Below are 15,914 nucleotides of genomic sequence, written 5' to 3' on the forward strand. Positions count from 1 at the left end.
GAAAATTTGTCGTGTTATTGCAGTTTACAAAAATGTATAAAAATTTCCAAAGTTGAAATTAGAACAAAAGATATCACAATTTGAATGCAAAAAAACAGACGTTTTTAGAGCAAAATAACAAACAAAAATCGAGGCTTTTGTTCAAAAAGAAATAAACAAACAACAGTCGAGAAAACGTTTTTATTTTTCTTTGTTATTTTTCTCTGAAAAGCCCTGTTTTGTTGCTTTTAAATTGTAATATCTTCAGTTCTAACTTCAACTTTGGAAACATTTATACATTTTTGAAAACTGCAAAAACACGACAAATTTTCAAAATAATAAACCAATTCCACACCATACAAACTTTTTTCAGGGTGTTGCTCTGAAATAAAAGAAAGAAATTGAGTTTTTATAAAACATGGAACTGTTAATTAATTTGCAGCAAAATGGCGTATGAAATGAAAAATATTTTGATTAATTAATTTTTTCTTATTATTAGGCAATGTTTTAGTTATAGAATTGTAAAAAACAAAAATCAATTATGAGCGGAGTAAGCAAAATACTGTTGCAAAGTCTAGATTTTTCGAAATTTCACAAAAACTGCATTAAATCGAAAACCGTAAGGATTTGGGATGAACAAGTTACCAAATTCTGAGAGCCCTAAAGTTAACCTATCAGCATATTTCGTTTGATCCATTACTTTTGGGACACCCTGTATATGACTAAGCTTCTAGCTTTTAAAAAGTGTATATTTGAATATTGTAGGTGTTGCCGTTGTGTTCAAATATTTTTTTTTGTGTTTGAAGTCAATTAATAAGAAAATTGCATCTATCGCTTGAACTATGGAAGATTGTCCCTCACTCCCATATATTTTTTTTTCCTTTAATTACCTAGACAATCTTTTGGCATCAATTAATTTATGAAATTTAAGAAAAATTTTTGAAAAAAATTTGTTTTTGTTCACAAAAATCTTCAATTAAATTTAAAAAATCAAAACGGCAACACCGGCAATTTTTAATCTATAGACTTTAAAGTATTTTTAATTACCGACGTTTGAAAAAAAAGATCATCAAAATCTAAGCTGTTCGGCCGCCCGGGTTCCCTAATATTACCAATTTTTGATCTTTACTTACTCCACTAGATACTAAACACATTTTTAAAGATTTAGTAAAAAATTCCAATTGCATTTTCAGAATCTGCATTCTATTTTCATTAGTAAGGAACAATTGTATAAAGCGGTTTAAACGTCCTCCGAAACTCATTTACTATATAATATCTTATTTTTCAGAAACAAGTTTGAAGATTGAAGAAAAAAATGACGTTTTGTACCAAGGTTCTATAGGGCTTCTATTAAGCTTTCCTCAAAATCAAATTTTCTAATAGAAGTTTTTTTTAAATTAAGAGGCTCTATAAGCATAGGCGGATTTAGGGGGGGGGCACGGGGGCACGTGCCCCCCCCAGAACTTAAAGTTCATACTTAAAGGAAATCAAACTATAAGAGTTTTAAAAATATATGAATAATAACAGAAAGAACTTGAGTAAAATTCTTGTCTATTTCTGGCTGAAAATGCGAATTTTGTTGATTGTTTCATCCCTTTCCCATGAAAAGCTCCACCTCACAAATAAATAAACGATTTTTCGATTTAAAAAAAAGTGAATTTTCAAAGTGATTTTGGTGAAAAATTTTGATATGGACATCGAATGACATTGAATGATATAAAAAAAATAATTGTACCTATATGCAACTCTATTTTTTCATACAGAGGGGTTAAAAAATTTGCACTTTTTTCGTTGTTTTTTTTCAACATTAGTGTTTTTAAAATAGCGGAACACGTCACAAAATTGCATAAACTATACATTATAGAACTGCAATATATGTAGAACAAACTTGCATTTCAGAAGTTTGCCCAAGTTTGCACCCCGAAAATAAAAACTCCTCAAAAGCGACCCTTACTTATAGATTTTTATAAATATTATTTTATTGAGAAAATTTCTCCAGGGATACCTCTAAAAATATGTAAAAAAAATAGTGTTCCAAATTTCAAAAAAATCGGTGCAGTAGTTTTGAAGTTATGAGGAGCACCGGCGTTGAAAACATTAGTTGTGGGGATAACGATTTAAAGTTTTGAACTCTGGACTAAAAGACTAAAACGTTCCTAAGGGTAGTATTAAAATACTTATAACTTGGTCAATTTGGCTCCAAGAGACCTACGATTTGAACACAATATTCTTGAGGTATAAAACAATTTAACCCCTTGTAGCCCCATGTGACATTTCTGTAACAAACCGAAAAAGATTGCATAAAAGCTCTACAAACTATTTTTTTTCTTTTGAAGCTTCTAATATTATAATCTTTAAGTATTGCTTTATCGAAATAGTACTTCAAATTTCTAATAAATAGCACCAATAGTTTTTAATTGACAGTTAATGTTGAAAGTTGGGCTTTTTTTTGAAAATAAGCAAATTTGTATAAAAACTACGAAATTCAGAAAAAAAATAGTTTTTGTTAGTAAACCCCACGGGGTTTTATTTTTGGATTTTAGGAAAGTGCCTAAAAATTAATATTAGAAAGTTTTTTGCTTGAGTTTTTGAATTTTTATATAAAAATAAATTATTTAAACTTTTTTTTACTCCCAAAATATCGAAATAACTAAGTAAATAATGACTTTATTGAATTTTTAAAAAAATACGTGTTTTATTAAAGATAAAGGCCAATCGATTGACTTATTAATTTTTAAATTTACGACCTTGGGTTACAAAAGGTTAATGCAAATAAAAAAAAAAAACTGGGTTTCCCGGCAAAAAAGTAGGATTCAGTTTTTTTGTTATTCTTAGGAACTTTAATATTTATTAGAATGAAGTCTTTAGTATTTGACTAAAAACTACTAGGTCATTAACTAATGGTATAATTATGTCCATAATATTGCAAAATTTTATACAAAATCAATTAAAAAAGTAAACATTTTTTTTTTCAAAATTTCATCTTTAAAACTTAATTTCTCAAAATCTATTTGGTGAAACATTTTAAGTCAAAAAATTAAACAAAGAATAGATTACTAACTTTAATATAGCACAGAATTGTACGTGCATTTTCTGATTTTTTATATTTTTTTTCTTCCGGCTAATCCAGGAGTAAGAGGGTTAGCACTTAAGTGGCTTTTACTAAGAAAATGAAAATTTTTCCTTCCGAATAACTTTTTGGTCATTTGGTACCTATTTGATGTGGGAAATGTGCCTAAATATTTTTGGCCAGGTTTTAGACCACTGTGGGTCGTTAAAATTTTCTGCTTGTTAGTCAGTCGTATGTAGGGTTGCCAACTTTTTTAAGATGAAATAGAGTATATTTGATTTCAGAGACGAAAAAAAAGAGTAAATTTGAAAAAATAAGAGTACCATTCATTTCAAGTCTTGAAAATATATTTTTTGGTACTTCTTGCAGTATAAACAATATTTTTGTTATTTTTAAAATATGTGTATAACTCTAAACGGTCAAATTCAAAATTCATATAAATTAAGAGCTCATTTTTGATCAATTTCAATGCAGCCCTATTCCTCTCTTCTCACCACTTCATATTCATGACCCAAAATACTCTCTCAGTGAATGCTGAAGTTGTAAGAACAGATAGTATATAGCTCACAATTTTTGCAGTTAGCAAAATTCATCGAAATAAAAAGAAATAAGAAGCTTAACTCAAACAAAAATACCTTGATTTTTAACGAGAAAAAATCTAATGTTTTGAGGTCTTAAACAAAACAAAGTAAAATAGGGAACATAATTTGAATTAAAAATAAATTAAACTAATATTTCTGAAAAAGTAAAAAATTTTTTTTAAACATTTTTCTTTAATTAATATTTAAAACCGTTTTTTGTTAAAAAAAAAATAAAGGTATTAATATTCTATAAATTTGTTTATTTCGATGAATTACCTATATTGAAAACATTAAAAGTTACACCAGTTCAAACATTGGAAAATCAAGAAAAATAGCATCAGTTGCGTTTCATATTTTTCTATTAAAAAAAAAAAAACAAAGTTTAATTTTTTTAAAAAAGCTTACTCCTTATTTTGATTCAATTTCATTCCAAAACAGAATTAAAAAAATTAATAAATTTTAAGTCTGACTAAGAAACAAACAAAACAAGTAGGTCATACTAAAACAACGACCAAAATTATAGTGGTTTGTACTCTCTAAATCACAATTGTTCATATTTAGTAATTTTAAGGTCGAATATTTTAGGCCTAGTTTTCTTTTTCATTCAATTATCTTTAGAAATATGAAAGTTATCCAGCAATTTGTAAACGTTAAGATGTTTATGTGGTGGTACACTTAGCCTTAAGTAAAAAAAAGTGTATTTTGACGTACTCTATCAAAGTTATAGATTATAGAGTACAAACACGTGAAAAAGAGTACAATACTCTTTTTTAAAGTACGGTTGGCAACCCTAGTCGTATGGTACTTCACTTTATTTCTAACTGTTATTGCTGTTTTTTTTTTGCCAATCCGTCCCTTGTGCCCCCCCCCAGAAAAAAATCCTGGATCCGCCCCTGTCTATAAGAACGCAATTGCAATAACTAAAACTTGTTAACTACTTCAAATTATAAAAGCTGTAATGTAAGTAGGCCCAGCTATTGTTTAAAAAAAAAAAAGACAACTGCTATGTAAGTCGGACTCTTTATTTATAAAATACATCAATAACAACTTTTAATATAATATTTTTTAAGAAATGTATCTTCAAAAATATTTAAAACAATGTTTTGAACGATCGTGAGAGATCACTTTTACTACAGTTTCTGCATCCCCTTATCAATCTCTGTGATCCAATAGACCCTTACGATCAAACATCGGTAAAAGCCTTTTAAGATTCTTTTGAACTTTTTCGTTTTGGAAAACAATACTCTTAAAATTTTGCGCCCGCTCATCTTCGCCCATCAAAGCGTGAAAATCAGCATCATCCGTTTGTTCAGTCAAATGGATTGCTTGAATCAAACAGCCTGATACGAAAGCTGAAATGCAAAACAATTTTATTCAAATACAAATTTTTCTCAACACTTATAAAATATTCTACCGAAAAAACTTTTCTCTATCATATGCAAGAGGAATTGATGCAAGCTAGGGATTTTTGCTTTGAATCGTAGAGCCTTTAAAGTTCCTGCAAAGACGTTATAGTAATATTGGAAAAGTTCGTCCTGTTGATGCAATCGGATCTCCTCTCTCAGTGATGTATTGAAGAAATAATGCAAATCAATAGCAGGTGATCCCCAACAACTGTATTGGAAATCTAACAGAATCACATCAATCGGATGCTCATTTGGTCCTTCGTTAAACATGGCATTGTTAATCCAGAAGTCTCCATGAGTCAGTACATTCAAATGGCCATCAATAGGATCGAAGACTTGATTCCCATATTCCATCAGTTTAGGTTTTAGGGCCAGCATTTTTTCACCGTATTCCTTGAAATCATCCCACTGACTTACCAACTTCCCACAAGCCTCTAAAAGCCCCACAAACAAAGGACTATAATTGTTCGTATGTCTATTAAACAATCCCCGATCAAAATCTTTGGAAATTCCTGGTTCACGTTCATTCAAGACCGCTGAAGTAGCATGCATTTTAGCCAGCTTTTTCAGGCAGAGTTTTGCGTGCTCCATATCCAAGCCTTTGGTTCTATCACACATTGCAAAGTTAAGTTTAGAAAGGTCTTCAAATACAATTGCACAACGATCGAATTCAACGGCAATAGTTTCTGGAAACATCTTATCGGTATCACCGATTTCTTTCAGCAAAGCGTTCAACTTGGGAATGATCTTCTGGTAGATTTTCATTTCTTTGTAGAAGACATCGTAAGGTTTCATCAATTCAGTAGAAAAATCATCTCCTTCAAAGGAACTCTTGACGATGTATGATCCATTTCTTGATTCATGATCACCTTCCATAATATATTCAACCGAAACTCGAGTCATAACACTGGCATAGTTCTCACCTTTTGGAATTGCTGGAGTCAGATTCATTGATATCACCTCTAGACTTGGATCCTTGAAGTAGATTCTCAGTTTTTTCTGAAAAAAATCCTTGGTTAGCCATTCTGGATCCTGCTGGCAATCGTCTAGGTTTGGGATGTTATTTGAATTCCGACACTCTGGCATGGCTTTCTTATAGAAACTTAGTCAAGAACAAAAAAAAATCTTAAATGAGATGCCTTGAAAAATTCTAGAAGCATTTATACCCTAGCTCCTTTGTTGGAAACGTTAATGTGATTTATGATTTAGAAGATGATAAAAATGCATACAAATGATCTACATTCACATTCATCTGAGCGTATATTAAGCGGGCGTATGTATGATAAATTGCAGACGAACAATTTTCTATTTGAACAAAGGCTATTTTTAGAGATCAAAATTTTTTATCAGAATTTCTAAAAGATGTTGCAAAAAATAAACATAATTTGAAATTTAAATAAAAATAGTCTATCGAGTTAACGCACCAGAAGATGCTGATAAGAATTTCATAGAATTACTTAAGATTCTATTATTTATTGCATTTTTGCACGAGTTTTTACATTCTATTTGAAATATAAAATACCTACCATCTGAAGAATGTTTGAAAAAATTTCTGATAAAATGATTATTATTTTTGGACGATTTTTTTTAGATCGCAATATCAGTCATCAAACCAAAAACCATATTTTCGACTTTAACTACATGGAGAAAAAAGACCACATAAAAACAACGGAATTCTACACGGTTTTTTTTCCCAAGATGACTTCCGTCTTAAATTAATAAATTAATTAAATTTCTTGAATATGCTTACTTAAAAGAAATCCACTTAATTTAAGAGGAAAATCATATTATTTTTATGTGGAAGCATTTTAACGAAAAAAAAACTGCTTTACCCTCCAGGATATCTCACTTTTGAAAATAATTATGATAAACTGCAACTGAAACTGAAGTCTGACGATAATTTTTAAATTATTATTTTTAGTCGGTTTTTAAGATGAAAATTCATATCAAAATGAAAGGAAATTCACCTTAAACTGAACAGAATTTTAAGCGGAAATAGTATCAAGGGGCACGGTAGTGCCCAGCCAAGTTCTCTAGCAACTTTGGCACTACACCCTTATTTACAGGAAACAACTCAGGCCATTTTCGACCCCCCTCTAACTTCCACACCAAAGATGCTAGAAATTTCAAACTCGCTACATTTATTGAGCTTGTCAAAACCAAACTCCTCACAAAATTTAAGCCTTTTACGATGAGTAGTTTCTGAGATATAGGGCTTCAAAAATCGCAAAAACCGTAACTGACTGACTGACTCACTCACTCACTCACTCACTCACTCACTGACAGATCATCAAAATTATGGAGAACTTCCCGTTAACGTAGAAACTTGAAATTTTACACGGTGATAGGGCTTGTGGTGTATACAAAGGGAAAAATCGAAAATTTGAGATTTTCAATTCAGGGGGCGTGGCATCCGCCCATTTCCGCTGAATTTTCATCAAATATTATAGAGCACTTCTGATTATAGTAGAATCTTGAAATTTGGTTGAATGGTAGAGCTGGTAGTTTGTACAAAGGAAAAAATTTAAAATTTGAGAATTTCAGCCAGGGGGCGTGGCATCCGCCCATTTCCGCTGAATTATCATCAAATATTATAGAGCACTTCTGATTATCGTAGAATCTTGAAATTTGATAGAATGGTAGAGCTGGTAGTTTGTACAAAGGAAAAAATTTAAAATTTGAGAATTTCAGCCAGGGGGCGTGGCATCCGCCCATTTCCGCTGAATTTTCATTAAATATAATAAAGCACTTCTGATTGTCGTAGAATCTTGAAATTTGGTAGAATGGTAGAGCTGGTAGTTTGTACAAAGGAAAAAATTTAAAATTTGAGAATTTCAGCCAGGGGGCGTGGCAACCGCCCATTTCCGCTGAATTTTCATTAAATATAATAGAGCATTTCTGATTATCGTAGAATCTTGAAATTTGGTAGAATGGTAGAGCTGGTAGTTTGTACAAAGGAAAAAATTTAAAATTTGAGAATTTCAGCCAGGGGGCGTGGCAACCGCCCATTTTCACTGAATTTTCATCAAATATAGAGATTTTCAATTCTACAGCCATACCTTGCAAAAAGTAGTGAAATCACAACAAAAACATTAGGGTAAATTAGGGCATTATGGCATACCTAAGCACAAACTCAAATAACTTTACTACGGACTACAATTTTTACTTCAATCATTTTTTTTAATTGAATTTCATAAAAACGTAACATAAATAAATTATTTAAGAATAAAAATTCAAGCTTTTTAAGAAAAAATAAATTAAATTAAAAATAGTCAAAAAAAAACCATATTGCCCTATGTACGGGCAATATGGCGAACCCCATTTACTTCAGAACCCTTTACTTTTTTTACGTATATTGAGCATTTCTGAAATATAATTGTAAATAAGTTTCATAAAATTAACGTTAAATTGAGGTTATTTTCAAATTTAAAAAAATGCAGAGTTACTTTTGAAATTAGTTTTACATAAGGGCATTATGGCGCAGTCGGGTATAATATAGCGCCATAATGCCCTTATTACATCTGCGCCATATTGCAAAATATACACGTATTCACAAAACTCCAAAAACTAAACACAATTCTTACTTCAGTTAAAATATAACAAGTGATATAACCAAACCAAAACTGTACTCTGCGTTTCACTCTTTACAACAAACACGTGCACTGTATACTTACCGAGATACACACAAACAAAAACAAAGCGATATTATATTGGAACCCAGAACCGGTATATTTTTTTTGTTTTCTTTTTCGTTTGGCACAAAAATAATAGCACTGACCTGCGATCGTCACAAGGCTAGTGATTAACTAAGGCCAAAGTTTCTGCATTGGTTTTATTTAAATGCGAGTATTGGAAGTATGGTAGTTGAGAGGTGCGCCATAATGCCCGGTGCGCCATAATGCCCGAAGTTACCCTACTGTTAAAAAAGGAGCCAAGTTCTCCTATGTTGAAATTATGCTGGCACAAAAAGTACTGAGATGTAAAAGTGTACCAAGTTCTAAAGTTTGGGTTCAAATTCGTATCAATAAAATTTTGATTGTTTACTTGGCAATTTTTGAAATAACTTTAAAAATCGATAATTAAAAGAAAAATTGTCAAGAGAACAATCAAAATTTTATTGATACGAATTTGAACCCAAACTTTAGAACTTGGTACACTTTTACATCTCAGTACTTTTTGTGCCAGCATAATTTCAACATAGGAGAACTTGGCTCCTTTTTTAACAGTAATGTTTTTGTTGTGATTTATCTTTATTTTAGCAAACAAAATTATACCTACATATATTTTATAAGGTTTTTATGACCTGTAGTCCAAAATGCGTTTCGCCCAGGTACAACAGTTGGGCTCATCAGTTAGATGCTGTTGTACCCTTTCTAAGACGCAAAATTTTTGGTCGATGATTAGGTACCGACACTTATTAAAATTACAGCATAAACATACTGTGAATTCTAATATTTCTAGGGGAATTTAAATAAATTCGTGCACCTAAAAAATATATTGCTGATGGTCTGGCTTGCCCGTGGTCTGGCTGAAGTTATAATAAGAAAGAAAACTTAAATAATGAAAATAAATTCATTGTTTATGTTTTGTGGACTTGATGAATAATATTCAATTTAATAAAGTTTTTATGACCTGTAGTCCGACCTGGGCGAAACGCATTTTGGACTACAGGTCATAAAAACTTTATTAAATTGAATATTATTCATCAAGTCCACAAAACATAAACAATGAATTTATTTTCATTATTTAAGTTTTCTTTCTTATTACATGTAATTTCATTACAAAATGGCTGAATTCAGCCGGATTATTTATACCAATACAAGCTAATAGATCAGGAGCATCAATTTGGGAATTAATAAGCTGATGAAGAAAGATTAAATCATTATTTACACGTCTCTGTGCTAAAGTTTGCATCTGAAGAAGTTGAATGCGTTGTTCATATGGTGGCAAGTTGAAAGGATCGGTCCAAGGAAGACCTTTTAGAGCGAAGCGTATACAAAATTGTGTTGAATAGATTCGATTCGGTTTTTGTGAATTTCATAAAAAGGACTCCATACTTGAGAAGCGTATGTACTCAAGATGGGGTCGAACGTAGCAGTTGGAGCAAATGGATAAATCTGAAGTGATCTGAATCTAATGTAGTATTTTTTGAAAATTCAGCTATACACAAGAGCACAGATCACTTGCATTTTAAGGATACAATTATTGATTCGTAAATCAATAAAATTAACCATTTTAAATAAAAATATCCCTAAAACTAAATTAGGCAAAAAGTGGCAACTGATTTTTTTTGAGTAATAGTCCGGTCAAATTAGACTAAAATAAGGGGGTGAGGTTACATTATTTCCCAGCAAGCTGAAAATTGGTAGGATTGTTGAAAACACCATCATAAATTAAATCTTAAAATTCCTCATCGATCCAAGACCTGGAAAAAAATTTACTTGGGGTCAAAGGTCACAAAAACTGGTTTTTCACGATTTTTAGCAAAACGGTAAGTCTTATCAAAAAATTTTCAGTGCAAGAATTGCAGACCTGATTATTATATATCAAAAGTATAATGACACTTTTTTTCCTAAGACCCACCGTTTTTTAGGTATAACGATTCAAAAAGTTGAAGTTGAGTTGTAATCGTCATAATCAGGCCTATTCTGAAAAAAAAAACTCCCAACTGAAAAGTTCTTGAAGTTTCATTATTTTTTTAGCTTGAATTTTGTTCTTCAATGGTTAAAAATATGGAGAAAGCAAAACAAAATGGAAATTTTCACCATTTTTCCGATTGGGGCCCTTCTCCCAAAACCATTTACCTGAGAATTTTTGTTTAGAATAGTCTGAATATATACAGGGTGTCCGATAGAGAATAGACAACCCTGAAACGGCTGATAGCTACACTTATGACTGTTCTAAAAACAGATAGACAAATGTTCATAAAATATTGGTTTTTTTTTCGTTCAGTGTATTTTAAATTTTATCATCTTATGTTTTCGTTCACTACAACCACGAATGAATGAATTTTATTTATTTTTTTTTTTTATAATTTTCTACAATAATTGGATGAGTACATAAACACTTTAAAAATTTTATACCCATTGCACATTTTCCTTTAAAAAAATTTGAAATCTGTTTTTCAATGCAAAATATAAAAAAAGAATTTTATGAAATTTTATTTTACACCTGTGGTATAAAATAAATCTATAGAAACCTAGGTGGCCAACTTTCTTTAAAACATTCTCGTCCAGCATTCTTTGCTGAAATGATAAGATATTTAATTTAATATTCAATAAATGTTTGGTATTTTGTTATAAAAACAGTCTTGGTTAACTACTCCAATGAAAAATTTAATTTTTGAACTACCTTTATATACATATTTTTACACCAAAAATCTTAAAATTTTCATAAAAAAAAATTGTTGTCTTTGATTTTAAAAATAAGGAAACTTTGACTACCTATCATGCCAGCCGAGTCCTTCGATAGATTTAAATTTTTTTTTTCGATTTTGAAACTCCCAATATTCCCTAATAGTCCAAGCGGCGACCGTCGAGTTACTTAGCTCATAAGGTTAGAGGTTAAAATTGGTGTCAAATGAAAGATAAGTTGATACTGAAAATAAAAAAATAGGGTTGCCACTTCTAAAATGGGAACATCCATGTGGCAACCCTATTTAAAACGAAAAATTGTCACATAACTAATATCATTGTTATTTGGCCAGATACAAATTTTTTTTTAAATGATAAACGAAAGTCAAAATATTAAAAAAAAAATAATAAAATAATATAAAGAACGTAACCCTACAAATGTGGCAACCAGATTCAAATGAATACAATACTGACAAAAATCTTCTTTGAACAAAACAGTATAACTTTTTATGCACTAGAAAGCTAAGCTATACGTCATATTTTAGATAATACTCCCTTCTATCTAAAAAAACGTAGGGTGCCACCTCGCAAATGCAGACAAGTACTCGGCAACCCTATCCAAATGCTAAAAAACGCAAAAATCAATTGTTTTTTGGCCAAAGTGTATAATATTTGATAGAGTTAAAGACTATCAAATACATCCTGTTTAGCTTAGACTCTCTTCTATCTAAAAAATGTCGGGTGCCACCTCGCAAATGCAGACAAGTACTCGGCAACCTTATCCAAATGCCAAAAAACAAGTGATTTTTGCGTTTTTTAGCATTTTAGTAGGGTTGCTGAGTACTTGTCTGCATTTGCGAGGTGGCACCCGACATTTTTTAGATAGAAGAGGGTCTAAGCTAAGCAGGATGTATTTTATATTATATTAATAATATAATAATATAATATTATACACTTTGGCCAAAAAAACAATTAATTTTCGCGTTTTTTAGAATTTTAGTAGGGTTTCCGAGTACTTGTCTGCATTTGCGAGGTGGCACCCGACATTTTTTAGATAGAAGAGAGTCTAAGCCAAACATGATAGCCTTTAACTCTATCAAATATTATACACTTTGGCCAAAAAACAAGTGGTTTTTGCGTTTTTTAACATTTTAGTAGGGTTGCCGAGTACTTGTCTGCATTTGCGAGGTGGCACCCGACATTTTTTAGATAGGAGGGAGTATTATCTAAAATATGGCGTATAGCTTAGCTTTCTAGTGCATAAAAAGTTATACTGTTTTGTTCAAAGAAGATGTTTTGTCAGTGTTGTATTCATTTGAATGGGGTTGCCACATTTGTAGGGTTACGTTCTTTATATTATTTTATTATTTTTTTTTTTTAATTTTGACTTTCGTTTGGCATTTAAAAAAAACTTTTATCTGGCCAAATAACAAAGATATGAATGTATTAGTTATGTGACAATTTTTCCTTTCAAATAGGGTTGCCACATGGAAGTTCCCATTTTAGAAGTGGCAACCCTATTTTTGTATTTTCAGTATCAACTTTTCTTTTTAACCTCTAACCTTATGAGCTAAGTAACTCGACGGTCGCCTCTCCGACTATAACATAGTAAATAAATTATGTTTGGGTTTTGGGCACTCCATCTGCATAGAATTCGGCTTAGAACGCACAAGGACATCCTGTGTCCAGAGATCTTCTTTAAAAGGAACCGACGACGACGGACGACTTCATGATTAAAAAAAAAACACTTTTTTCGACTTCTTCGTCATCGAAATGGTTTTTGACTTGCTCCAAGTAAAATTGGTTTTTCACAATTGAGCAAAGTTACGATACGTAATGTGCTATTTCAATAAAGAATTATATAATTGAAAGCCCTCGTGCAAAAATGCAATAAACATCTATCTAATAAAAATTTAAGTAATTCCTCGCCATTCATAGCCAACAGATCTAAATTGTTATGAATTAGTGATAGTGACGTTAATTCGAGTGACTTTTTATCTTGATTGCAATAATTATTTATAAGTTTTGTTTGTTTAGAGATTTCGACAAAAAAAAAGGCTTGATCTATGAAAATATTTGTCATTCAAATAAAAGATCATTCCTCTACATATATACCTACAATTGATCATAACAATAATTATAACAGATGCCCTGTAGAACGTGAACGTATACCCTATATATTTACAGACAAATTTTAATTGTCCCAATTGTAAATCAAATTTTTTATAATTCAAGTTAAACAAAGCAGAGTATAATATAAAAGCTTCTGGAATTCATGAAAGTATCTCATTTTAGATCTTTTCGTTCTTGACTAAGTACTTATTTGTACCTGTTATCATTGAAAAAAAAGAAAGCCATGCCAGAGTGTCGTAATAAAAAAAACATCCAAACCATAGATGAATGTCAAGATCCAGCATGGTTAACCAAGGATTTTCTTCAGGAAAAACTGAGAATCTATTTCAAAGATCCAAATTTAGAGATCATATCGATGGACCTGACTCCAGCGATTCCAAAAGGTGAGAACTTTGGAGGTATCCTGACTCGAGTTTCGGTTGAATATATGATGCGTGGTGATCATGAACCAAGAACTGGATCATACGTCGTCAAGTGCTCTTTCGAAGGAGATGAATTTGCTGCTGAAAAAATGGAACCCTACGATATTTACAACAGGGAAATGGAAATCTACCAGAATATCATACCCAAGTTGAATGCTTTGCTAAAAGAAATCGGTGATACGGATAAAATGTTTCCAGAAACTATTGCCGTTGAATTTGATCGTTGCGCAATTGTATTTGAAGACCTTACAGCACTTCAGTACTCAATGTGTGATAGGACAAAGGGGTTAGACATGGAACACGCAAAATTCTGTCTCAGGAAACTGGCCAAAATGCATGCTACTTCTGCGGTCTTGAATGAACGTCAACCAGGAATTTTCAAATCCTACGATCGTGGCATGTTCAATAGACACACAAACAGTTATAGTCCGTTATATGTAGGACTTTTGGATGCTTGTGGCAAGATGGTAAGCCAGTGGGATGATTTCAAGGAATATGGTGAAAAATTATTGGCTTTAAAGCCTAAACTGATGGAATATGGTAAACAAGTCTTCGATGTTAACGATGATCATGTAAATGTGTTAGCTCATGGAGATTTTTGGATAAACAATGCCATGTTTAAAGAAGGGCCAAATGAGCATCCAGATGATATTATTCTCATTGATTTCCAGTACAGTTGTTGGGGTTCACCTGCTATTGATTTGCATTACTTTTTCCACTCATCCCTGAGAGAAGAAATTCGAATGCATCAGCAGGACGAACTTTTCCAGTATTACTATGATATCTTTGCAGGAACATTGAAGGCTCTTCGGTTCAAAGCTAAAATTCCCAGCTTGCATCAGTTCCTATTGCATATGACAGAGAAGAGTTTTTATGGTAAGAATCTTTGTTAACTCGTTTATAAACTAGGGTTTGAATTATGTTTTATGTTTTAGCTTTCACAACAGGATGTCTGGTTCAAGTAGTCCACCAAACCGATCATGTTGATGCTGATTTTCACGCTTTAATGGGCGAAGATGAGCGGGCGATGAAGTTTAAAAAAGAAATCTTCGAAAACGAAAGAACACAAAAGAATCTTAAAAGGCTTTTACCGATGTTTGATCGTAAGGGTCTTTTGGATCATAGGGATTAAGTGTTATTCCGGAATTGGGGAACAAAAGTATTATTAATTAGCTCAATTGATCTCTCGAATGTGTGTGATCTTAATGCAACGCAATGTTGAGAATATATAGTTTTAGGGGTTTTTGAAGATATTTTTTTAAGAAATATAATAAGTTGTTAAGGGTGGTTTTTTTTTTTTTGATAAATAAATAGAAATACTATATAAAAATATTATTTTTTCTTAAATTTTGTAACAGCAAAAACCAACCTTTTATACAAAAGAACTACTTCGGACATTCGTAATTCAAATCAGAAATTCCTAGGAAAGCTTTATACTCAAGTTTATGTCTTTTATAAATGTTCCAAGACTACCAAGGGGCCAGTTTTGGTGTGCCTTTACAGGCATTAATAAAAGTAAGCTTATCCAACTAAAAGTTTTGTGCCTTTATAAAGTTTTACAGAAGCAACGATAGCATCTGTAAAGCTGTATGGAAGCAAAATTGCTTATTGGGTCAAAAAACTGTATCGATTTGTATTCGATGCATGATTGATACATTAAAGCAGAACAAGTTCAAAAGAGCAACACTTCTTTTCTTCTGGGAATAAGCAAAATGAGCTTATTGGTCCAGTTTGACTCAAGAAATGTCAATTCGAGAATTCGGAAATATAAACGATTGGTGGGGATGAAAGAAAGGCTCATAGTTTTCTGACCTTCATTGTTTTCCAAAGAAAAATGAAACGATCTAAAAGGGGTGTAATAAAAAAAAAAAAAACAAACAAAAAATTGTGCTACGATCACCCCATACAAAATCAAGGCCTTCCTCATGCATTTTTTTGCCGCGTCTGAATGGCTGAGCAGATAATGATAC

The 15,914-nt window shown here is 31.5% G+C and overlaps 2 protein-coding genes across 2 annotated transcripts; one reads left to right on the forward strand and one right to left on the reverse strand.

Annotated features, from left to right (window-relative positions):
* Window positions 1-4,706: 4,706 nt before the first annotated feature.
* On the reverse strand, window positions 4,707-6,152 carry LOC129918566 (uncharacterized). Its single transcript, XM_055999177.1, has 2 exons — window positions 5,045-6,152; window positions 4,707-4,982 (listed from the first exon to the last, which is right to left on the reverse strand). The coding sequence occupies exons 1-2, from the start codon at window positions 6,120-6,122 to the stop codon at window positions 4,783-4,785; spliced, it is 1,278 nt and encodes a 425-aa protein (XP_055855152.1). The 5' UTR covers window positions 6,123-6,152; the 3' UTR covers window positions 4,707-4,782.
* Window positions 6,153-13,712: 7,560 nt separating this feature from the next.
* On the forward strand, window positions 13,713-15,254 carry LOC129918494 (uncharacterized). The gene is made up of 2 exons (XM_055999081.1): window positions 13,713-14,820; window positions 14,880-15,254. Exons 1-2 carry the CDS (start codon window positions 13,746-13,748, stop codon window positions 15,074-15,076), a joined length of 1,272 nt encoding a protein of 423 aa, XP_055855056.1. The 5' UTR covers window positions 13,713-13,745; the 3' UTR covers window positions 15,077-15,254.
* The last annotated feature ends 660 nt before the right edge of the window (window positions 15,255-15,914 follow it).

This window comes from Episyrphus balteatus, chromosome 4 (assembly GCF_945859705.1).
Source record: "Episyrphus balteatus chromosome 4, idEpiBalt1.1, whole genome shotgun sequence".
Taxonomy (NCBI): domain Eukaryota; kingdom Metazoa; phylum Arthropoda; class Insecta; order Diptera; family Syrphidae; genus Episyrphus; species Episyrphus balteatus.